The sequence below is a fragment of the Balaenoptera physalus genome, assembly GCF_965194825.1.
Source record: "Balaenoptera physalus genome assembly, chromosome: 15".
Taxonomy (NCBI): Eukaryota; Metazoa; Chordata; class Mammalia; order Artiodactyla; family Balaenopteridae; genus Balaenoptera; species Balaenoptera physalus.
In genome coordinates, this window is record NC_138894.1 from 41,568,598 (window position 1) to 41,589,424 (window position 20,827).

A 20,827-nucleotide genomic window follows, 5' to 3' on the forward strand; every position below is an offset into this window, starting at 1 on the left:
GAGGATGTCTATTGTCACCTGATACTGTGATCCCCTATATTAAACATCATAAAACATCTAAAAAAGACTTGCACAATTAAAAAACACCTGCCACACTTGCATTCACACAAACGTACACCACTATAAAAATATAATAATACTCTGTTGCAAGATAACACAGGCAAAAGAAAGTAAATTTGAAGCCAGACACATCCTAGACCACTTACATGGTCTGAAGACAAGTCACAACCTCCATAACCTTAACATCCTAATCCGTAAATGAGGATTAAGAAAATACTCCTCTGCAGACATAGCATACATCAATTTCTAGGCGTGCAGCAAGTGGCACCTACTATAGCTTTTAATGTGACAATAATAAAGTAACAACACTAATGGAACAACGTAGGTTGACCTAGTCAACCCTAAAATATCTACATACAGGTGTATTCAGTTTATGGACCTTCTGGAAAGAACGGTTAACCCGAGCTGGTTTCGTGTACAGCTCGCTATGCCTTGGGCTATCTCCCAGCTGGTGTGTGCTCAGGGGATGCAAACTGATCTTATTTTCACCTTCAAATAACATGATTTTACAGGTGGTTTGCTCCTCCCCACCCCACTGAGTTTCATTTGATACCTAATATTTATAAATCACTTTACAGTCTACGAAGCACTTTGACGTTTTATTGCACTTGGTTTTTCATCACATCAGTATGATGCCAGAATCATTTTTTGTTTTTTTTTTCAGGCCAAAATAGTGAGGTTTTTTTCCTTCAAAGTGTCTACCCTACCCGTCCCACTTTAAAAAGGTGGATAAATGAGAGTCTCGGGATCTGGATTCTGAAGAGGTCAGCTAGCACCTATGTAGAAATTGATGAAATGATCACAGTGTCCAAAATCTGAAGTTCAGTCTGCACCTATCAACAGGCTTTCTCTTTGGGGAAGTACACTTACTTTTTCAAACCATCAGGGCCTCTTTAGTAAATGATCTCTAGTGGCCTGAAAGAGCTGGCTCGCTTCTAAAAGTGAACAATCCAGTCGCTCCACACCAGGGGAGTCCCAATCCACGTGGGGAATGCACCAATGTGCGTGTACACACGCTCACGCCCCTACATCTGCACACACCCGCGCACACGCATACCTGCACTGATCCACGAGGCAGAGCCGGCGGGCTCACCGAATGCCACCACACCACACCACCAGCATAGCCACATCTAATCAGTCCCCTTCCCTAGACTTCTCCCCTCTGTCTAAACAGTGTCCCTCAGGATCCTTAAAGGCACATAACTTCAGCAGGTATGACCCTTCAATGTGTCTCTCAACCAATGGTGCCATCTGAAGAAAAGGCACCAGAAAGACCCAAACACGGAGCAGTAAGGACAAAAGGGGACCAGGTCCTCCTATGAAAAGGGGTACATGTTACCTGTGTGTACATGAGGCTGAGAAACTGGGGATCCTGAGAATTTTTTATTTATGAGTATCTGAAGTCTGCTGTGCTGAAACTCCTGCTTGAAGATCTTGGTGGTTCCCACTGGCATCCGCTTGATAACCAAAGCATACCAGAAAGCTCTCTACACACTCGGCCGCCAAATCGCACCTTCAACTTGCTAGAGCCCTGCTCTAGCAAAACCTGCTCTAGTAAAGCCTGCTCTTCTCAAAACCTACCATCCAGATGCAAATTCAGATAATTCCAAGAAAATGTAAAATTCTTTATACGGATTTCCAAAAAAATCCCTGGAAATCATTAAGCAAAGTTCATTTAACCAGGACAACTTTGAGCAGGACGCTTTAACACAGTGAAACTGCCCCCTTCCCTTTCAAGATTGTATATGTTTCTAAACGCCAGAAGCTCACAGATTAAGACCGCAGCCCGCACACATATTGCAGATCAGGGCCACGTTGAAACGTGCTCGGGAACGGTCTGGAGGCAAAACCTTTTCTAAGTCCACCCTCGGTCCTGCCGAAAGATGATAAAGTTCGGGAGGTGACTGTGGGGCTCTGGGGCGGTCCCTGGTGGTGGCTTTCACGTGCCTGGGAGACAGACTCTTTCAAAGGTTATCTCCCGCACACACTTCTCCTTTTTCTCATTTCCTTCCCCGTCCCCGCCTCTACCACCTGCCTTGGCCAAGTCTGCCGGCCTGCCAGGGTTCTTGTTGGGCCCCCTTTTAATGCTGCGATAAAATGCGCTTATTACCCCCGCTTAATAGAGGCCTGAGGGTAATTCTGGTGACTCCGGGCAGATGGTAAATTCATTCGTGGTGAGACAATGGGAATCCAGCATCCCCTCTCAGGGTCTTCGGCTCTCCCCAGGACACCACCCTTCCTCTTCTCACACGTCCAGCCCCACCATATTTGCCACTGTGGACTTTTCATCTAGAAATGCACCTCAAGGACTATTCAATTATCGCTTAATTATGGTGCTCACAACCTTGGTGCCAGCCGGTAACTTGACGCACGGCATAAGTGTGTCTAACTCAGCATCGAATAAGGTAGAGTTCTAAAACCTTAACAACATAGCAACTCTGATGTATGGCTTTAAATATGTACACATATATATGTATATACATTTACACACACACACACACACGATTGCATGATAGCAGGAGTGGGCAGTTTGTGGAGGCAGAGACAGCATCTGTTACATTGAGTTCTATATTTCCCAGCTCTCACGTCCCACAAATGAAACCTACAAAAATGATAATTTTGCAAACATTGAATCCTCTATCTCTGTGTAATGGGGCGTGTCGAGAGGAGGAGAAGAATTTTTGTGCTTTTTTGCCTTTGGTGAAAATTCTCCAAGGAGTAATTTCATCTTTAAATGAAAAGTTTTGTATCAGGTGATTGTCTGAGCTCCAGGAATCACCGAAGCCTCTGGTTCAGACATGGGGGGACACGCAAGTGCACTTTCATGTATACACAGCGCCACGCAGCCATCACATGCATGAGGAATAGGGCACAAGAACGTGGAGAGAACTGATTTTAGTGTTTTTAATTACACTGTGATGGAATCTAAAGCAGCGAGGCAGTCAGATACATTTTTAAAATCTCCTAGCCCTTAACTATTTTGCCTACTCGCCTGCAAATATCCAGGCCTCATTCTCCCAATACTCAAGGCAGCAGGGAGGGCAGTGAGCTTAGGAAGCTCAGGCCCAGCACGATGGGTCACTCCCCGAAAGCTCCTTAAAATCCTACTTTCCCACAGCCCAATATCTTTTAGGTCACAACTCTGACGGTCTCGGGTCATTACTAATCTGCAGAGTTGAAATAATTCATCCAGGAAATTATACATGAATTGACAATGCGAAGGAAAACGACGACAGATATAAAACACCACCCAAAATATTCCAAATGCTTTCCTTATGAAATCCACACGGCACTGATACATTTTGCCCAATTTTTCGACATTGAGAATCAATGCCAACACCATCCCTTAGTGACCCCACTGTGGTCTCAGAAGGGGATATAGATTCGCACTTGGGGTAGGGACATTCAGACAATTACAAAGAAAAAGAAAAATTACACCCAAAGGGAAACTGCTACCAAGAGGTGATACCAGTTTTATCCAAATCTCAAAACTGCAAAGTAGAGGCAGAACTAAAGATGGTTCAAGTGCACTGAATGTTCAAATTCTACTAAGCAGTTTGTTGTGGAGAACAAAAGAGAAGTTAAAGCCTCATTACACTCGGAATCTTAGTAAAAGTACGTAATTTACGTTTTAATAACCTTTCCTTTCCTATGCTATTGTATTATGGCTGGCATACTATTAATAAAAATAAACTCCTATATTGATTGTATATGCTTTTACTCCTGAAATTGTACCTGTGAACTATAATTCACAGTTAAATGTTTTAAAAAAAACAACAAAAAACCTCAAATCCAACTGCCACCACTGTACTTCCAAATATTTGTACCTAAATAATTCAAACCTTACTCTTCATTTATCTGCTGAGAACTTTCTGCTGAAATTTAGCTGATTTTCTATCACTGCTATTTAGGAGTGGCAGAAGAATCTGTAAATTATATGTCAGCATACCTGGTGTTATAAAGTTCCTTTCATAAGACTGCCTGCTTCCCAATGTTTTATTTTACATTTGTAACTCAGTATTCAGTGCGCCTCATTCTGCAAACAAATTAAGATAAAATAAACTCAAAAGTGTCCTATATATAACAACTTCAAACCACAAATTTTCTAGGCAACCATCCTAGCAAAAAGAACATCCGATAAGGCCAAAAACATTGTATCCTCAGTACAAGTAGATACTGAGATCTTGTTAGCAACTGGACCTCAGCCAGGAAGCATTTGCACTCAGAAATGTGGGGAAAAAGTACTCAGCACAAGATCTGCACATAACTGTTATTTGAAGTTGAACCTAAAAACAAATCTGTAGTGATTCACTGTCCTATCTTGGCCACACATCTGAGTGGCCAGTCCCCTTTCACACTATGATGAAATCAGAATAATAGCCACCCCTCCTAATAGGAATTAAGACAGTATTTTGCTTAAACTCTATGATTATATAATGGCCTGTAAAATCACACCCCATTAACAATTACCCAATCTCCTCTCCCCAAATCAGATTCATGTTGTTGAAGGCTGGGCAGACTGTACAGGTAAGAAGATGAAATATTATGTAAGGTTCTGTTTAGGGTTTACTGTTTTAAATGCTTTATGTGCATTCTTACTTGGTTCTTATGCAGCTCAGTAAAGTGGGTTCTTTATCCCCATGTTACAGATGATAAAACTGAGGCTCGGGGAGGTGAAGTGACTTACCCCCTCACAGCACAGCCTGCATTGTGTATATACTTTATTGGGATACCGCCAGCCTGAAAGGTTGTGTAACTCGAAATTACCATCAATGCCCTTCATCACTCTCTTTCAAGTGTCTCTGAAATCTTCTCTCTTCTACTTCTAAACTCTCAGACCAGAAAATCCACAATTTTGACACAAGAAGGAAACAAGAATTCAGCCAAGATGCAGTCATGTTTTATTCTACTACCTTACAGCATTACGCTTTGGATAAAAGAATAGCGGAAACTTACATTTACCACTGATTTCCACTAACAATTAGCAACAGGGTATTTTCTAATTTTTCGGTGCATGTGTGTGTGTGTGTGTGTGTGTGTGTGTGTTTTAGAAGTGCTGCCAGTTTTTATATTTTCAATCAAATTTTATTTTCTAAGTATCATCATTCCTCAAGGATTTTTGAATTTTCAAGCCCTCTCACAGTGTGAAATTTGGAGGTGGGGAGTAGATTGTTCCCTTTTCTTCATTATTTATCTCGGTAAAATCATTAGAGAGGCCTTTCTCAAAGCACCTTGAAATTTAATTTGTGTTTCTGGTTCCTAGATTGGCTAAGTTCTCTGTAGTTCAAGGCCTTTAACTGAGAGATCAACTAAAGCAACTGTGAATTCCAGAAGCAGGAGGCTGAGCTGTACCACTGGTGCACTTTTTAAGGAATTCCAGTTAATCAGAATGCCATTCTTCCTCCATACCCAGGGCTATTATTCTTGAGGCTCTTTGTATTATTTTAACAGTTATAGAGTATTTGGAGTATTAGAAGTATACTACAAGTGAAGAAAAGCCCCATAATTGATTTGTTAATGTTTTATTCTCCTCTTTTTCTATTGGCATGTTCTTTACATTCCCTCAATAAATATTAAATACTCAAGCAACGCCCTCCCTTAGGTGGCAAGCAAACCTTTAGAATGTCGAAACAGTAGAGAGAAGAACAATGCACCTAATTGAAATGGCAGGGTAATTTGGAAAATAAAATTGAGTTGCTGCAAATCCCAAATTCCAGAATAAAAATGTTTATGCTCACTCAGATGCAGATTGTTCCTGGCTTTGAATAATTATTAGAATAAAAAATACTTGAGCACCAACAATACACTTGATATACATAGAACGAGCGCAGTCTACACGTCTCTATTATTTTGTGCAAGGAAGTGCAGGGCACAATGAGTCTGATATTTTTCTTGGTGTTTTTGTTTTGAATACAGCTTATAAAGCGTCCCAATAAGGTGAAACAATAGGCCAAGCCACCAAATATACAACCAGTGTTAAAAATGTCATGGACAAGATTCTTCAGAAAATGGTAAACACCTTAAGGAAGGGACAGGGAAGCATGCTGAAAGAAATGAAGGGGTTAAATGATTCTGCTACTCAGTATCTTATTTTCCCCCTCAAACATATTAATCACCCAGATCAATTCAAAATGTGAAATTCCGGATTCTCTTTGGCAGAAGCTAGAGCCAAGAAACAATTAAAATGAAAGTGGAAAAATGCATTTGCGCCTGTTATTATGAAATGCTAACACGTACTGACTCTATAAGAGATGATGTTTATCTGTACACTGAGGGCAGTCTTATTATCTACTCAGGGCTATGCCACTCTTGGCAGAGATGCGACCCATATCTCGCAAAGATAAATTCCATATGCTCTGTAGAGTTATAGCATATTTCCCATAAATAATGTATACAATAGACTGTAAATAAATAATACGTTTATCTGAACTGTTCAAGAGTGAAGGGCAGGGTGCTTACTCAGGAGACGAAGTCTCTTATGAATGAACAATTTCAAATAAAAGTAATGTCCAATGGTGAGTTATCACAAAGTTCTTAACGCTAAAATATTCTTAAGCTGGGGTGGGGAGGGGATGTAAAAAGAACCCCAGATCTGGTGGGAACTTTCAAGTAAATGTTCCAACTAAACGCAAAATGCCCAATTTAATTTTACTGCTAAAGTTTCTATTGTGATTGTAGCATCATAGCTAATAGGGTTTTACCTATTTGCTGCAATTCTGAACTCTCTCTGTACACTACTGCTTTTTATGATCAATGAAATACCTAGACTTAAAATGTCATGTACGAGTTTTTGTCCCATGAAACACACAGTGGATTTTTTTTTCCTTTGTGTGAATAATTTTAACATTGCACTGAATAGAAAGGAAGGCTACGAAAAAAAAAAAAATTCAAAAAGAACCCACGTGCACTAGGTAGTTTGCTAGGACTTTACGCAGTAAAAATTGTTAGTTCCCCACCCCCGAAGTATCTCCCTTTTTGAAGCCCAGGAGACACACAAACTATTTCCACTTTTTGAAAATAGTGGAAGTACGCCTTTAGACCCGCAGACATTGTACACCATTTAGTATGAAATTAAGTTTTCAGATCGCTAAGGAATAGTCTCTGAATTACAGAAAACACTATAGGTCACAGTTAATTATAGCTTGTCTGTCAAATTAAGTTAACATTCGAGAACACATCCAAATAGTTATGGAGCCATTAAGGGGAGTTTTATTGTCAAAGAAATTCTTATCCATTCAGCTTCTAATGTTTTTAAAAGAAGAGAGATAAGCCTTTTTACAAGCTGGGACCGAATAAGAAAACTCTGGGTTTACATCAAATTGCTCCCTTCATTGTCCTTTTGATGACGATGTCAGTTTCATTATAAACTTCATTTTCCAGAGTTTCATAATAGTCATAAACACACTTGGCTTTAAAGAGTTTCTATGGGACATAATGTGAATGCAAATGCAGAATAAAATGCAAATCATGGAGGTCTGGGACCAAATATGGACTATCAGTTAAGAATCCAGTCACTGAAAACAAACATTTAGGCCTTAAGAGGAAGAGCACGAAGAGGCTGATATGAATCTTTACATCAAGTATTCACAGCCCTGGGGAAAGCAAGCAAGAATAACAGTTTTCAGTTTTTCACCTAATTGTAAAGCACAGTTTGGGAATATCTGATGACTTTGGTTTCTATTCATTCCTGTTCTAAAGTGAGGAACATTTTTCATCTTCTCAGGAAAATAAACCCACATGTGGGTAATAACCCACAAGGTACTCAAATAGGGAAACGAGACCTAGCAAACTAGTTCAAGTTCAAATCTCAGGCATAGGAGGCTTGCCAGTCAGTGGGGGGAAAAGTGATATGAAAAAGAAACAGCTATAGCTCTGTCTTGCTAAATAACAACCAACAACCCAGACATTTACAGCTAATGAATAATGAGCATGCAATCATGTTGTGTTGTAAAATGTGAGGAAAAATCTATAGAAATGGAAATTCATGATAACAATTCTAAGTTAGCATATGTTGTCAAGGAATCATTCTAATATCACTCAAAATGTTAATTATTTACGTACTACTATCTTCTAAATGAGTCAGAATCATGTATGTTTAAATCTATTGTAAAATTTAAGACTTGATATTGTGTCAAAATGAAGGAAAAAGAAGACTATAAAATGTTGCTTAAACTTGTTAAACTCATAAAAAGTTGCAGTGATTTTAAAAGTATTACTTAGTAAACTTATTAACAGTAACAGCATTTCCTTTCTGTGGAAAAATACAATTTCATTTAAGTTTTTTTAAAAAACCATAACATTTCACATTCACGGTTCTTTACCTCATGATTATAAATCCTATTACTTGTAAATGGAGTCATGAGACTATCAAGGGAAGAAATCAATGGGGAAATGTATTTTTGAGGATTGCAAATAATATAAAATTTATTTTCACAACTTAGTTATCCTACATTAGTTTATGCCATATACAGTGGTGCATGGAAAAGCCAGAGTATGGTTATTGCATGACTTAAAGAGAGTTAATGACTTAGTTCTGGTTATAATTTGTATTTAACTGTATGTACTCATGATACCAATAAACAACAGGTGTATAATTCAATAAATGTAAAAAAAAAGTGTTTTTTCAACAGAGAAAAAACTCTTTTGGATATGTTTTAGTCAGTTTTAGGAATTCTGAACCAAGAAGTCCAGAAATATAAAATAATTTCAAAAGATTTGCACTCGTATTTTCCTTTAACAAGAACATATTTCCTAGATTAAGAAATGCAATTTGGAAAAAGAGTGTCCAGAGAGAGTGTAGCAAAGTGTTGCCAATTGCTTTAATTCTGCACACATGAATGCATTAAATTGACTGAAATTGGATTCTAGTGACAAATATTTAAATGAATATATACTCGCTTATTTCACATGGTAGCTTTTATACCATTTATTAAAATGTCAAATTTAGAAGTGTGGGAAATCCAGCAATTGCCCGATATAGGTCTACTTTCTGGAGAGGCTGTTTAAGACCCCAATAAGCTTTCCCAAATTCCCATAATCCTGAAATCATGGCATATTAAATTAAGGATACAGTGAGGGAGTCTTTTTACCTTTTACACTACATACACATACTCGTCTGCTTGAATTTTTCAAAACTGATTTTATACACGTGAGGTTTCTTCACAAATATTTAAGATAGTAAAATATCCAAACTTTTACTGGATCCCCAAAGTCAAATTTTGGAATGATTATTTAAATTCAAATTGTGAGTCTGTATTTCATGTTTTAGACCCTAACTTTTTAACAGGTACCAATATCCTGATGTTTCCTGCCTAGTAAGGACACCAAGCCCTATGTGATTTACAGCGGTGTTGTTTTACTTGGGATTTTGAAAACTTTCAGGCCTAACATCTGCACAACTGTCAGATACACTGTGTCACATGTATTCTATTTTTATTTCTTTATTTGTAAAAGAATACTTTCCCATAGTTTTGATGTCATTTTTAAATATTAAATTAATTTTTTGCACTCAGGAGAAACGGCAAAAACGTCTGTTTCAATTATAACATAAACTCAAGTGCTACTTTGATACAAATATAACAGATATCATAATCCAAAAAGGCCACGGAAAATGCTATAGTTGCAAACATTTAAGACTGTGTAACAAAAATGACCGAGAATGGTATCAGTTTACTATCCTTCAACTATTTCCCTGACAGTGGAGTCAAATAATGTTGAATTATAGACCTTCTAACAGGAAATCTTATTTTGTGTTCGTTTTTTGATCATTCCCTTGCTAGTCTCTATAGGAATTTGGCTGCACGCCGACTTCTCTTTAAAAGTTTCTGTATACATACTCGGGTTGTGTTTGTTGATTAAATGATCATTTATTAAAACTTAAGCATTTCACATTGGTTTGACATATTTACATTTCATGAGAAAATATTGCTATTGCAATGGCAAGCATAGCATTACCAATGTGAAAATACTTCACTTGAATTCATTTGACAGCATTTTCATTTATAAGTGTCTTAATACAACTTGTTATGCTCTCTTCAGTTTCTCCAACTCCACCTGCGAGGGAAGGTAAGCTAGTTTTATAACAGTAGGCCCCTCAGTAATACTTTAGTCTAACCGCTTGGCCTTAAAAAACCTACGTTTCTACTATGGGACCACAAATAGTCTTTGTTTTTAAGAATATGGAGTTTTATTCCATAATTTTCCATCCGTCACCCGGCAACAGCTGTGTTTTAAATCTTTCGGACTATGACAAACATTTTAACATTTAAACATACGAGTGTTTGAAAACATAATGATTTAAAATTTGTTTATTTTCAAAGTTGGGCAATTACAGCATATTTCAGTTACTTTTTTGAAAGCAGGGCCCGTATTTTAATGCCTTTTCTTCTTCCTCCTCCTTCTCTTCTTCTTCTACTATTTAAGTTTCTCCATGCTTTCTAATAAAAATCTCTATGTTAGGACCGACAGCAAGAGTCCACACAACCACTCTATATATATTTCCAAATCATGAGCAATGGAGTCATTCTGGTGGGAAAGGGATTGCTATTTGAGTGACCTATTGCCACAGAGCTAGATAAATCACTGAACAATAGTTACTGTTATGGGGCTTTACCTTGTACAAAGTAGCATTAGTATCATTGCTTTCTATTAACCATGGAACTTGCACTGGAGACTTCCACTGAGAGAGAGAGAGAGAGACAGAGAGAGAAACTAGGAAAGGGGAATAACTTCTGTAGTATTAGCATTTAGACTTCGAGACATTTAACAATGTAATTGATCTCAACCTATCTGCATATACTCTGTACTTCTTTTTTTTCCTCTCAAATGTTTTTGACATGCCCCTAATAAGAATCAATACATCCCTACTCTGACATTCACACATAACTACACACAAAGAGCCAATCAGAACACAACAATAAAAACACACCTGGTAAACAACTATCTTTGAAATCAAAGGATACTAAGCAACAAAGGGCCTAGAATGAACATCCCAATTAGCCACTGTAGTGACAAGCAGTCAACACCTTATTATTTAATCATTAAAGAGAATCTTGCCATAATTTCCCTTTGACATATTTCCAAAGGGAATTAAGAGTACCCTGCATGACTCACAACAACAATCAAAATAAAGTTAGATGGTTTCAAGACCCCATCACTTGCAAGGCCTGTGGACACGGAGGTTCCAGGATTAACGCATTAACTGAGACCCTAAAAGTACTTACAACTTAAATAAGATGTGTCCATGTGTAAGCATTTAGAAACAAACTAACTGACAAAGGGACCATTTTCCTAACCCTTGATGTTTGTATCCAGTTTTCTTATTGGATGAAAATAAATTGCTTGCATTCCTAGTATTAGTAAATATCCCATAGCCTCATCTATTTTTTTCTTCCCCTAAAGCAGCAGATCTAATACATCAAGAATATTAGGCCTCCCTATCCCCATCCCTTAGTAACACCTCCCCCAAAAGAGAAAGCTTAAATCTCCCTTGGAGCCATCCCCATCACACTTTGCAGGGAGGGGTGCTTTCGATCAAGTTCAGTTTTAAGAATTTTATCTCAAACTATGCTTTAGAAACAACATTCCGGACTCTTCAAATAAAACAATCGCCACCTGGGTTCCCTGGCCCACTGGGGAACCAAATCGCACTGGCTCAGGGCTGCCCCTGATCCCCAAGGCCCAGAAGCCTGGCGCTTTCCAGCCTGGGCTACGCAGCCCCGGCGGCTGTCCCCCCTCCCCGGGGAGCTCAGCAGCACTTGGCATTTAACCTGCCTGGCGAGCTTGGCTTTCTGGTTCCATCTCCGCGAGCCACATTACTTCTCCCCAGATATTAGAGACAAATCTGGATTAACAGGCAACAGGGCGCCCTGTGCAGCCCGCCAGCCCTTGCACAGGAGCTGTTAAATGCAGATTCAGCCGAGGACCCCCCGGAGAGCTGCTATTGAATAAAAATTGTAATCCAAAGGGACCTTTTCTTTGCCTCCCACTGGTCGTAGGAGAACCCGGGTTGGCGCCCGAGCACAGGCCAAGCTACTCCCGCTCGCTACCAGCAGGCCAGGCCACCTCGGCTGGTGGCCTTCAGGGTCCGGGGACTCTCGCTCCTCTCTCCACTCCCTCTCTCGACCCCTCCTTGAAATGGAAAATGCTTAGATTCAAAGAGTGGAGAGCAAAAAACAGCCCTGGGAAGGAAGGCTTACTTCGATCGCTCCCTCCTGGAGTGCGGCCTAAAGCCTAGCGACTGGGCAGCCAGATTCTTCCCCGCGTAACCCCTCTTGGCGCCCCCAATTCCACCCTGGGTCCCCCAAACTCGCGCCCCGCCTCCCCTCGCCCTGCGTCCTTCTCCATCGCCAACCAGGCTCAACCCTGGCCTCGACGCCTCGCACGGTGCCCCCCTCTGCGCCCGCTCCCGGGATCCCGGCCCGGCCCTCACCCCCTGCCGAGGCTCGGAAGCCCCCGGTGCCCCTCGCTGCTCCCAGGCCCTGGGCGTCGGGAGCGTCCGTGCCAAGCGGGGAGCGTGGCAGTCGGGAGAGGGCGCCCGGGAGGCCTGCGCCCGCGGGAGGTGACTCCCGGGCCTGGGACTTCGGGGTCTGGGGGGCAGGGAGTTGAGAGTGGGGTGGGAGCGGGACTACGGCTTCTACTGGCGTTTTAATCTGATAGGAAAAAAACAAAAACAAAAAATCCCACCAAACTAACGACACTACAAGGCCAAGTAGATTTCCACCGCCTTAGCCCTCCGGGAAACCGGCTGGTATCAAAGTCGTGGATCCCAAGTCCCCGCGCGGGTGGCAGCCTTCGCGCCCTCCGAGGAGAAAAGTAAAGTAAAATAAACCGTGCAGCCAGCAGGCCCTAGAGACAGAGGGGTTAATGAGCTAACAAGGCCCCGCGCTCGCACCACACCTGAAGCATCCAGTCCCGAAGCGCACGCTCCACCGGGGCTCAGACTGGCTGGGCCGCATTCGCAGACAGGTGGCGAGGCCGTCCTTTCCGGGCCCGGCCCCCGGGGACCGGCGAGCCGGCTCCAGTTGGGAGCACTGGCGCCCACCTGGCGGCCCTAGTGCCTCGTCCCTCCGTCCCCAACTCCCAGGACAGGGGACTCCACCCCGCGGCCCAGGCACAGTCCCGCGTGCGCCCCGCGCTCTGCGCGCTCCTCCCCAAAGGGAGCCCAGGCGCTCTCGCTCCTGGCTCCAGGGAAGCGGACAATTCCAAAGCACAAGCTTGGGGTTTGCCGCCCTACGACCAACGGAGACTTCGGTGAGCCCGAGGGGTCACGCGAGTGCGCCCACGCGCACAGGCCAACGGTGCCACGAGCTCAGCCAGAGCTGCGAAGCCCACTTGGAAGCGGCGGGCGCGGCACGCACACTGCTCATTTTCTAGGTGGGGAGGTGCATAAAGTGCGAATTTTTATCGAAGACCACTGCCTACCCATCTGCATATCTCAAATAAAGGTAACCGAGTAACAGTGTACCTAAGGAGTAGGGGGAGAACTGAATGATGTTTTATCAATTTTGTATCCCCCCCCCAAACACCCCGAACTCTGGTCCTTTATCTTTGACTTTAATAATGATTCGATGAGAAAATGGGGTATAAATCTTCATTTTGGAAGCAATTAAAGTGTTGATTTCATTCATGCCCCTAAGCGATTCTTGTAATTTGCTCAGATAGCTTTATGTACCCAGCACTCCGGAGCTTTTAGAATCCCATTTTCTAGTTAGGCTTGTTGGATTACAATTTTTATTCAACAGCAGTTACCCGAGGGTTCCTCAGCGGAATCTGCATTTAACAGCTCCGGGGTGAGGGCTGGCGGCCTGAACCAGGCGGGAGGCCGGGCAGCTGGCGGGGCCGGGACCCGGAGCCGCCTGCAGATTTCCCACCTCGGTGGGGACGCTCCAGGATCGCGCAGGCTGCCTGTTCCGAGTGTCGTCTACACTGCCGAAAGTTTGCAACTCGCCAAATAGTAGGAAGGACCCGGCGCGTTGGCGCTTTTAAAGCTCAGCTTTGCCTGCCTTCCACTCCTCGTGGGAAAAGGAGGAATTCAGCCTCTGCCGCGGGGTTACCCAGAGAAATCCAAGCTGGGAATTTATTTTAAGGGGTGATACGGAGAGAAGCAAACTTTAAGATGACACCAAGACCGAGGAGTCGGGCATTCCGGCAAGGAGTCTGCAAGGCGTCTGCAAGGCAGCCGCTGGCCAACCGTGATCATGGTAGAGCTTGCAAAGAAAACTCTGCATGACCGGCTGTCCTTTGGCCTAACAAAGGCAGGCTGCTCTCTCCCCCAAGACGGGGCTCACGTGCCAAGTCAGAAAGAGAAACAACTCTGGGCCTTCACTTATAGGTGGAGAGGCACAGGAGGCCCGCCACCCAAATCTTTAGACGCGGTGCCACAATTCACAACCGAGAGCTGTCCTGAGCCCTGTTTCCTCTCACCCACTCCTCACGTTTTCACTTTCAGTGCATTTTTGCAACTCCTCTGGACCAATCCAGAGATACAGCGACAGGAGCGGGGGCGGGGGAGGGGAGAGAGACTGGGAGCAAACATCGGTGTTGGGGTGAGAGAGAGAAATCCCCCCCCAGCAACTCCAAATAAAAGTCGTCCCCACTTAGCAAAGCAGCGGAAGAAGGGCCTGGAGGGAGGACGAGAGAGGAGGGGGCGAAGCAAGCAGAGGCCGGCAGTTCAGAGCAGGGCGGCGCGAGGTCCACCACCCGCCACACCGAGGGAGTCCCCGGGCGCCCCCGTCGCTGACACTTCCAAAAGCTGCCAACCCAGAGGGCCCAGAGCACGTACCAGCTGGAGGATGAGTGGAAAGGAGGAGGAGAAACGTCCATATTTATCTGTTTTTATAACCTCGGCCTGGTCTTATTTTTTCTATTAAGTACAATAAAATGGGCGAGCTTGCAGCAAGCACTGCACAAAGCAATGTTCAGTGAGGTCTAGAAGCGTTCGGCCGAGGAAAACTGACAAGACAGGCTAATGAACCGTATAGACAGGGAGAAAATAGCCAGCATTTGCTAGATTTCAAACCCTCCCTGTCGCTCTTAGACCACCTATCTTGGGTTTATTCCTAATAAAATAAGAAATAAGCAGACCCTACACTTTTCTTTTCTTCGAGATAGAAGGGGGAAAAAATGCTCCAGAACAAAGCCCTACAATCAGAGGCGGTCACTGGCAGTTAACACTCTCATTATTATAGAGGGTAAATAAAATAAAGACAAAAATTAAAAGCGACAAGAAACAGGTCAAGTTTGCAGGCAAAGCTTTTACAAGCTCATCTCTCCAGGTCGAATCCCAGAGCCAGTCTTAATGAAGCAATAATAACCACATTATTCAAAAATTTTCATTTCGATGGAAATGTATCTAAAAGGGACTTAATCATATGCAAATAATAAAAGGAGGTGGTAGTGACCCAGCAAGCAATATGCATACAGATTTTTTTTTTTTTTTCTCCCAGGGATGTTGAAATTGAAAAGCGCATACCTGGTCAGTTAGATTTGCTGATCTTGTTATATCTTCACTGTCTGATTTTGATCCTCCTTCTCTATCGTCTATCACCAAATCGATAGGCATTTTCCCTTTCAAACAGCTAATATACCGGTGGCAGAAATTGTCACATAATTCGTGTACCTACATTATGACAGAAATAAAAAAATGGAAATATAATCAGGAGTTCATAAATGACATTGACAAGTGCAATCCACCCCCCTTGTGAGATCCAAACTTCTAAATAGGGGAAACACAGGGCAATTGTCCTCCAGAGACCCTCAGACGCATCCAGAATTAGGAATAACTTTCTTTTCTTGCAAAATAGAGATATCGCAGAAAATTGACAGTGACAAGATGATTCACAGGCTACAACATATTCAACACCCGTGTTAAATTCATCGGCTCCCGGGGCTGTGGCCATTAGAGAGGTGACCTGCGTGGGTGACATTTAAGGTAAACTATTTAATTTCATCCAGTTACTTTACCAGAAATCCTTTTCCAACATGTCTAAGAAAAAATTTATATATATATATGTGTGTGTATATATATATATATATAATCTCCAAAGGACCAATACTGTGTTGGTATAGGATATATGCCTGACAACCCAAGTCCCTGTAACATTTGTCATGAGGATTTCTATCTATAAGAAGCATATTTTATGATGCTTCCTTGAAAAAAAAAAAAGACTCATGATATGGGGGAAAAAAACCCTACAGCCACAAAAAGTTATCGAATTGATTTTTAAAAAACAAAAAAAAAGGAAAAAGGATGCTTCAAAATATTTAGGCATAAGTGGAGTGGTCTCTTACAGGACCCAGGCATCACTGACATGCAAAAATTCACAAGAAACCCCAGTGTGCTTGCAATTTAATGTTAGTTTGAATTACAATGCATTAAGTTTTTATTGCTGAGATTTATGGAACAGCTAGCAAAATCACGTTATCCCACACCCTTTCTTGAGTGTGAAGGTGGGGTGTGTGCAGGATTCTCAGATTCAAGAAATTGACACAACTATCAACTCTGCTTTGTCTCTGCAAAACGGTTAAAGTGCCTCCCCCACCACTCCTCCAGACTCCCTGCCTCCTCCTCCTCCTCCCCCTCTGCCTCTCCCCTGTGTCTGACCTGCCGCTGCTCTCAGACTGTCTTCCAGAAACTCACTAAAACTAAACAAAACTTTTCCCCCCTCAGAGGTAGCAAAGAAGAGGAGGAGGAAGAAGAGAAGAGACCACAGAGGTATATAACCTGCAAGCAAACTCGCAACAGCATTCTAAACATCAAAGGGGATGCGTAGAATTGCAACTATTTATACAAAGCCAGCAAGGTATTAAGAATGAATACAAGGCTAGGGCGTTTGTGATCCCGGTTTTAGTGGCTAAAATTGTAATTAAACTGCAAAGAGAAATGGACGCTAAGATTGGCCTTGACACTAATTACCAGAAAGAAAGTCATTTATGCAAATGTCTCAGAAGCCTGAACTTCAGCCATTCTGAACCCTCCCCCTCTGTGTGTTTGGGCATGAGGGGGAAGCAAAAGGAGAAAAAACTAGAGAAATTACCTTCTCTAATTCCAACAGATGAAACCTTAATACTTGTATGGCTTGAATCATCTGCAAAGATACAAAAAGAATGAGCGCCCCATTCCTAGTTTGCAGAAAATTGGCTGTTGCAGCTCTAACATCGCCAGCCTCCCCCCGCCCCCCAAACAGAGTTATTTTGATTTATGGCAATAACACTAAAACTTAACAGCAGCGAGTGGGTACCATCTAGAGGTTTATATTTCTTAAGGAGAAAAAAATAGCTAAAACAACAACCAAGCATCTAAGGGGGGATCATAAACCTTCTCCTCCCCCATGGCTCCCCCCGCCTTTCTCAGCCCCACTGCCCCTACCCCACTCCCAAAGGGCCGCATCCCTCGACTAGGTGTTTCCTTGCAAGGAATGCACGGAAAATATTCCCAACAGTCCCCAGACTGTGGCTTTTCACACTGCAAACTTTCTGCCACCTTCTGCACACCTTTCAGATAAACTGGTGGTTTGGGGCCTCTGGCCCGGTCGCTGCCCTCATGACGCGACTTTGAGGGCTGGGAAGTCCGCAAAGTTTAAGCACACACGCTGACAGGCCCGGAGATAAATCCCCGGGCTGATTAGAGCCGCGCTGCCCGGCTGTCATAAAAAACAAAGCTCGCGTTTCCCCGCGCCGGCTTGCCCGGCCCCTCTCGAGGTGAATTTATTTCCCCGGGACCTTGTCCCGGACCACTTGCGGGTGGATGGAAACCTTTGCAGCCCACTTGCAGATAGGGGAAGACCGGTCTAGAAACCTCAGGGCTCTCAAAGTAAAGCTTGGGAGGAGGGGGGATTGTGTGGCGGGGGAGGGAAGGTGGGAGGAGGGGAGTAAGGGGTCCGCTCTTACCAAGTTATCCAGTTCTGGATTAGAAGAAAATAGAGGTTTTTCTGCGCGAATCTAAATACAAGTGAGAAGGGGTGGGGGAGAGAAAGAAACATTTGAAATCTGGTCGCCTTCCTAGTTTCTTGCCTCATTACACTGTCGGGGGCAGGATGTAACCTCCGGGAGAGGCTCTGTGACACCGAGTTCGTCCCGTGCAGAAACCCTTCAATGTGAGTCAAAGAATCCGAAAACAAGCCCAGAGCACAGGGTTACTTCTCCCAGCAACTGTGCTTCTAAGAGATCGCTGCCCAGCTCGCCAAGTCCAAGGCAGCTCCTGCGCGTGGGCTTTGGGGTTGCATTTTACAGACTGAGCTTTCTGCGTCGGGTTAGGTAGCGGGAGTGGGTAAGAACTGGGGTGATTTTCAGGCGTCCGCAAAGACACTCATTTAGGAGGAAAAGCTCAGAGAAGATGTAACAGGCCTGGCTTAGGGCGGACTGTTCGCTGGTTACTTTTGCAAATGTGCTGGGTGGGAGGGAGGGAGGTTCTTTCTTTTCTTTTCTTTCTTTCTTTTTCTTTTTCTTTTTTTTTCTTTTACTTTTGAAACATTGATTTTGCTGACCTGTTTGGCGAACACGGCTATATCTTCATTGAATGACTCTGACGAGCAGACGTCCCCGCCCGCCACCCCCGGCTCGCGGGGGGTACAAGTAGCTAATTCACATTTCTCAAAAATCAGTGCTAAGAGAGGGAAGAGGGGGTGTCTGCAAGAAAATACAACAGTCACAAACAACACAATGGTTAGTCCCGCGGCAGTGAAAAAAGGCGCCCAAGAAAAACAGCAGGACGAGCTCAAGGCGGGGACCCCCTCCCTGGTTTTGTCATCTACTTGTTCCCCTTCCCCCGCGCCCCCAGGTGACTGCTCACCTCCCCTTCCTCCTTGGGCCCCCGAAGTCGGAGGCCCTAAGCCATGGACCGTATCTGAGGACCGGTTCACCATATCTGGCCGGAGAAATTGGGAACATTTGCTAAGAATAAAACCCAAGCGGTTCCAGCAGCCATTTTGAATTAAGTTTCCCACCCCGACCGGCCCTCGTCCCTCCTCTGCACACCCAGGACCTGCAGGGGGGGAAAGGCGCGGGGCGCAGGGGGTGGGAAAGCTCTTTCAAGTGGGTTCCTCCAAGGCCGTCTCGCGAAGCCCAAGGCTCTGGGGATCTTGGTGGCAGGCGCTCAGCTAACTTGGGGAAAGGACCTCTCTGGTTGTGGGACCGACTGTCAGAGGGCTGCATCTCCCGATCCCGACCCCACGGCTCTCGGAGAGCAGGAGGGCTCCTCCTCGGCTCCCTGCACACCTCCCTCCCTTCGCCGATGGTCCCCACCGCCCCCCAAAGAAAGTTCCTTCAAATGTTCCTGCGGTCAAGCCTTTCATTTTTGTTCCTGCGTAATGGCAAAGCAGCTAGTATTGCGAGGGGCCTAGATGTCGCTTATCCCAGCCCATCAAAAAAAAAAAAAAAAAAAAAAAGCCTCCTCTAATGCCCAAAGAGGTGTCTCAAGTCTTTTATTAGCTCTCACAGCCCAGCTGGGAATTTAACAGTTTGGGGTCCTTTTCAAAAAGCTTCCCCAAATGTTCTGTCCCGGAGCCTAAACGATTTGCAGTTAACAACACTGCGGAGAGGACGCTGGGATTTAAACAAGCCCTTCGCACAAGGGAACCAGAAGATAAAGCAGAAAGGGTTTTCAGCCAGGGAGGGTCAGTGTTGCCTGATTTTTTTTTTTTTTCAAAAGAAGAAATAAATAAAAATAAAAGTGGCTGCAAAGTAAAAAGAGGTCCCCCAATACATCAGCACACAGTAGGCACAAGTGACTTTCAGAGGGTTTTACTAGTCCAGGGTCTAACCCAAGGGCCCGGGAGAACACGGTGTGAACTGCAGCGGAAGACGACACCGGCCCGAGAGCAGCCCGCATCTACTTCTAAATCCTGCAGGTTTCGCCTTTGAACACAAAGTCCTAAAATGGCTAGAAGTTTCTTAAGGTCTGTGACAATTCAGAGCGAGTTCCTCTCCTTGACTACAGTGGTCCAACTCCCTAAATGCAAAGCATGTTCCCCCTTGCCTGACCTGCAACTGGCCTGCCTTGATTTTATTGTGCGGTGGCAGAGCCAGCATACGGCGGCTGAGTAAACTTAGCAAGTCAGAACAATCAGTGGCTTAAAAGATTTTCCTTTAAACTAAAAGTTTCGTTCCAACACAAAGGCGCCTACGTTTAGAAACCCCCAACACTCTCCCCGCGAAGTCGAGTTAGTGAGGAGTACAACCCGCTGAGCTACCGAGCCGGGGTCTGGGGGGACGAGGGACATTTGGCAACTTCTGCACGGCGACCCCTCCGCGGGCATGGCCTCGGCGGAGCGGGGCGCTGGACTGGCGCGGAGCGTGTGCGGAGATGGGGGCGGGGGGGGGGGCGTCTGGGATGGCAGGCCGCCTCCCCCAAATCTTCATGCAAAGCGAATGAAAAGTCACCAAATAATGTACCTCCAATCCAGAGGGCTCTGGCTTTCCTCTTACTGAGGGCAAAGGGAAATAGAGAAAGCATCGCCTCTCAACTGCTTAGCCTGCTGCCCGTCGTACCTACCCATAAATGGCATCTTTATCTCTCTTTAAAGCGTCATTGACGGAGGAACCCATGCTGGGAGCCATGGCGTTGGTGTGAGCTGTGTGCGGATACTGATGCGAGTGCAGAGGAGGCCCGTGGTTCAGGTGGTGGACGGGCTGCATGGACCTGGCCGCGTGCGGGTCCCCATACATCGTGGAGGGGATGCCTACTCCATCCATGCCCCCATAATGGGGTAGATCGTCGTACTGCATGACAAACAGGAGAGAAACAGGTTCAGAAGGCCAGGCAGGCAAA

At 44.2% G+C, this 20,827-nt stretch overlaps 1 protein-coding gene and 1 long non-coding RNA gene across 6 annotated transcripts in view; one reads left to right on the forward strand and one right to left on the reverse strand.

Annotated features, from left to right (window-relative positions):
• Positions 1 to 20,827, reverse strand: part of MEIS1 (Meis homeobox 1) — a 136,921-nt gene that overhangs the window by 112,494 nt on the left and 3,600 nt on the right. For 4 of the 5 annotated variants that reach the window (XM_082426648.1, XM_082426644.1, XM_082426646.1 and 1 more), the window contains exons 2-6: positions 20,552 to 20,778; positions 18,546 to 18,687; positions 17,950 to 18,000; positions 17,097 to 17,147; positions 15,533 to 15,679 (exon numbers count right to left, since the gene is read on the reverse strand). In XM_082426648.1, coding sequence (XP_082282774.1) covers positions 15,533 to 15,679; positions 17,097 to 17,147; positions 17,950 to 18,000; positions 18,546 to 18,687; positions 20,552 to 20,778 — 618 coding nt within the window. The remainder of the gene's footprint in view (positions 1 to 15,532; positions 15,680 to 17,096; positions 17,148 to 17,949; positions 18,001 to 18,545; positions 18,688 to 20,551; positions 20,779 to 20,827) is intronic. The other variant, XM_082426647.1, reaches the window with a different exon arrangement.
• LOC309643727 overlaps positions 1 to 20,827 on the forward strand; it is a 464,905-nt gene that overhangs the window by 85,093 nt on the left and 358,985 nt on the right. The gene's annotated exons all lie outside the window — the stretch shown is intronic.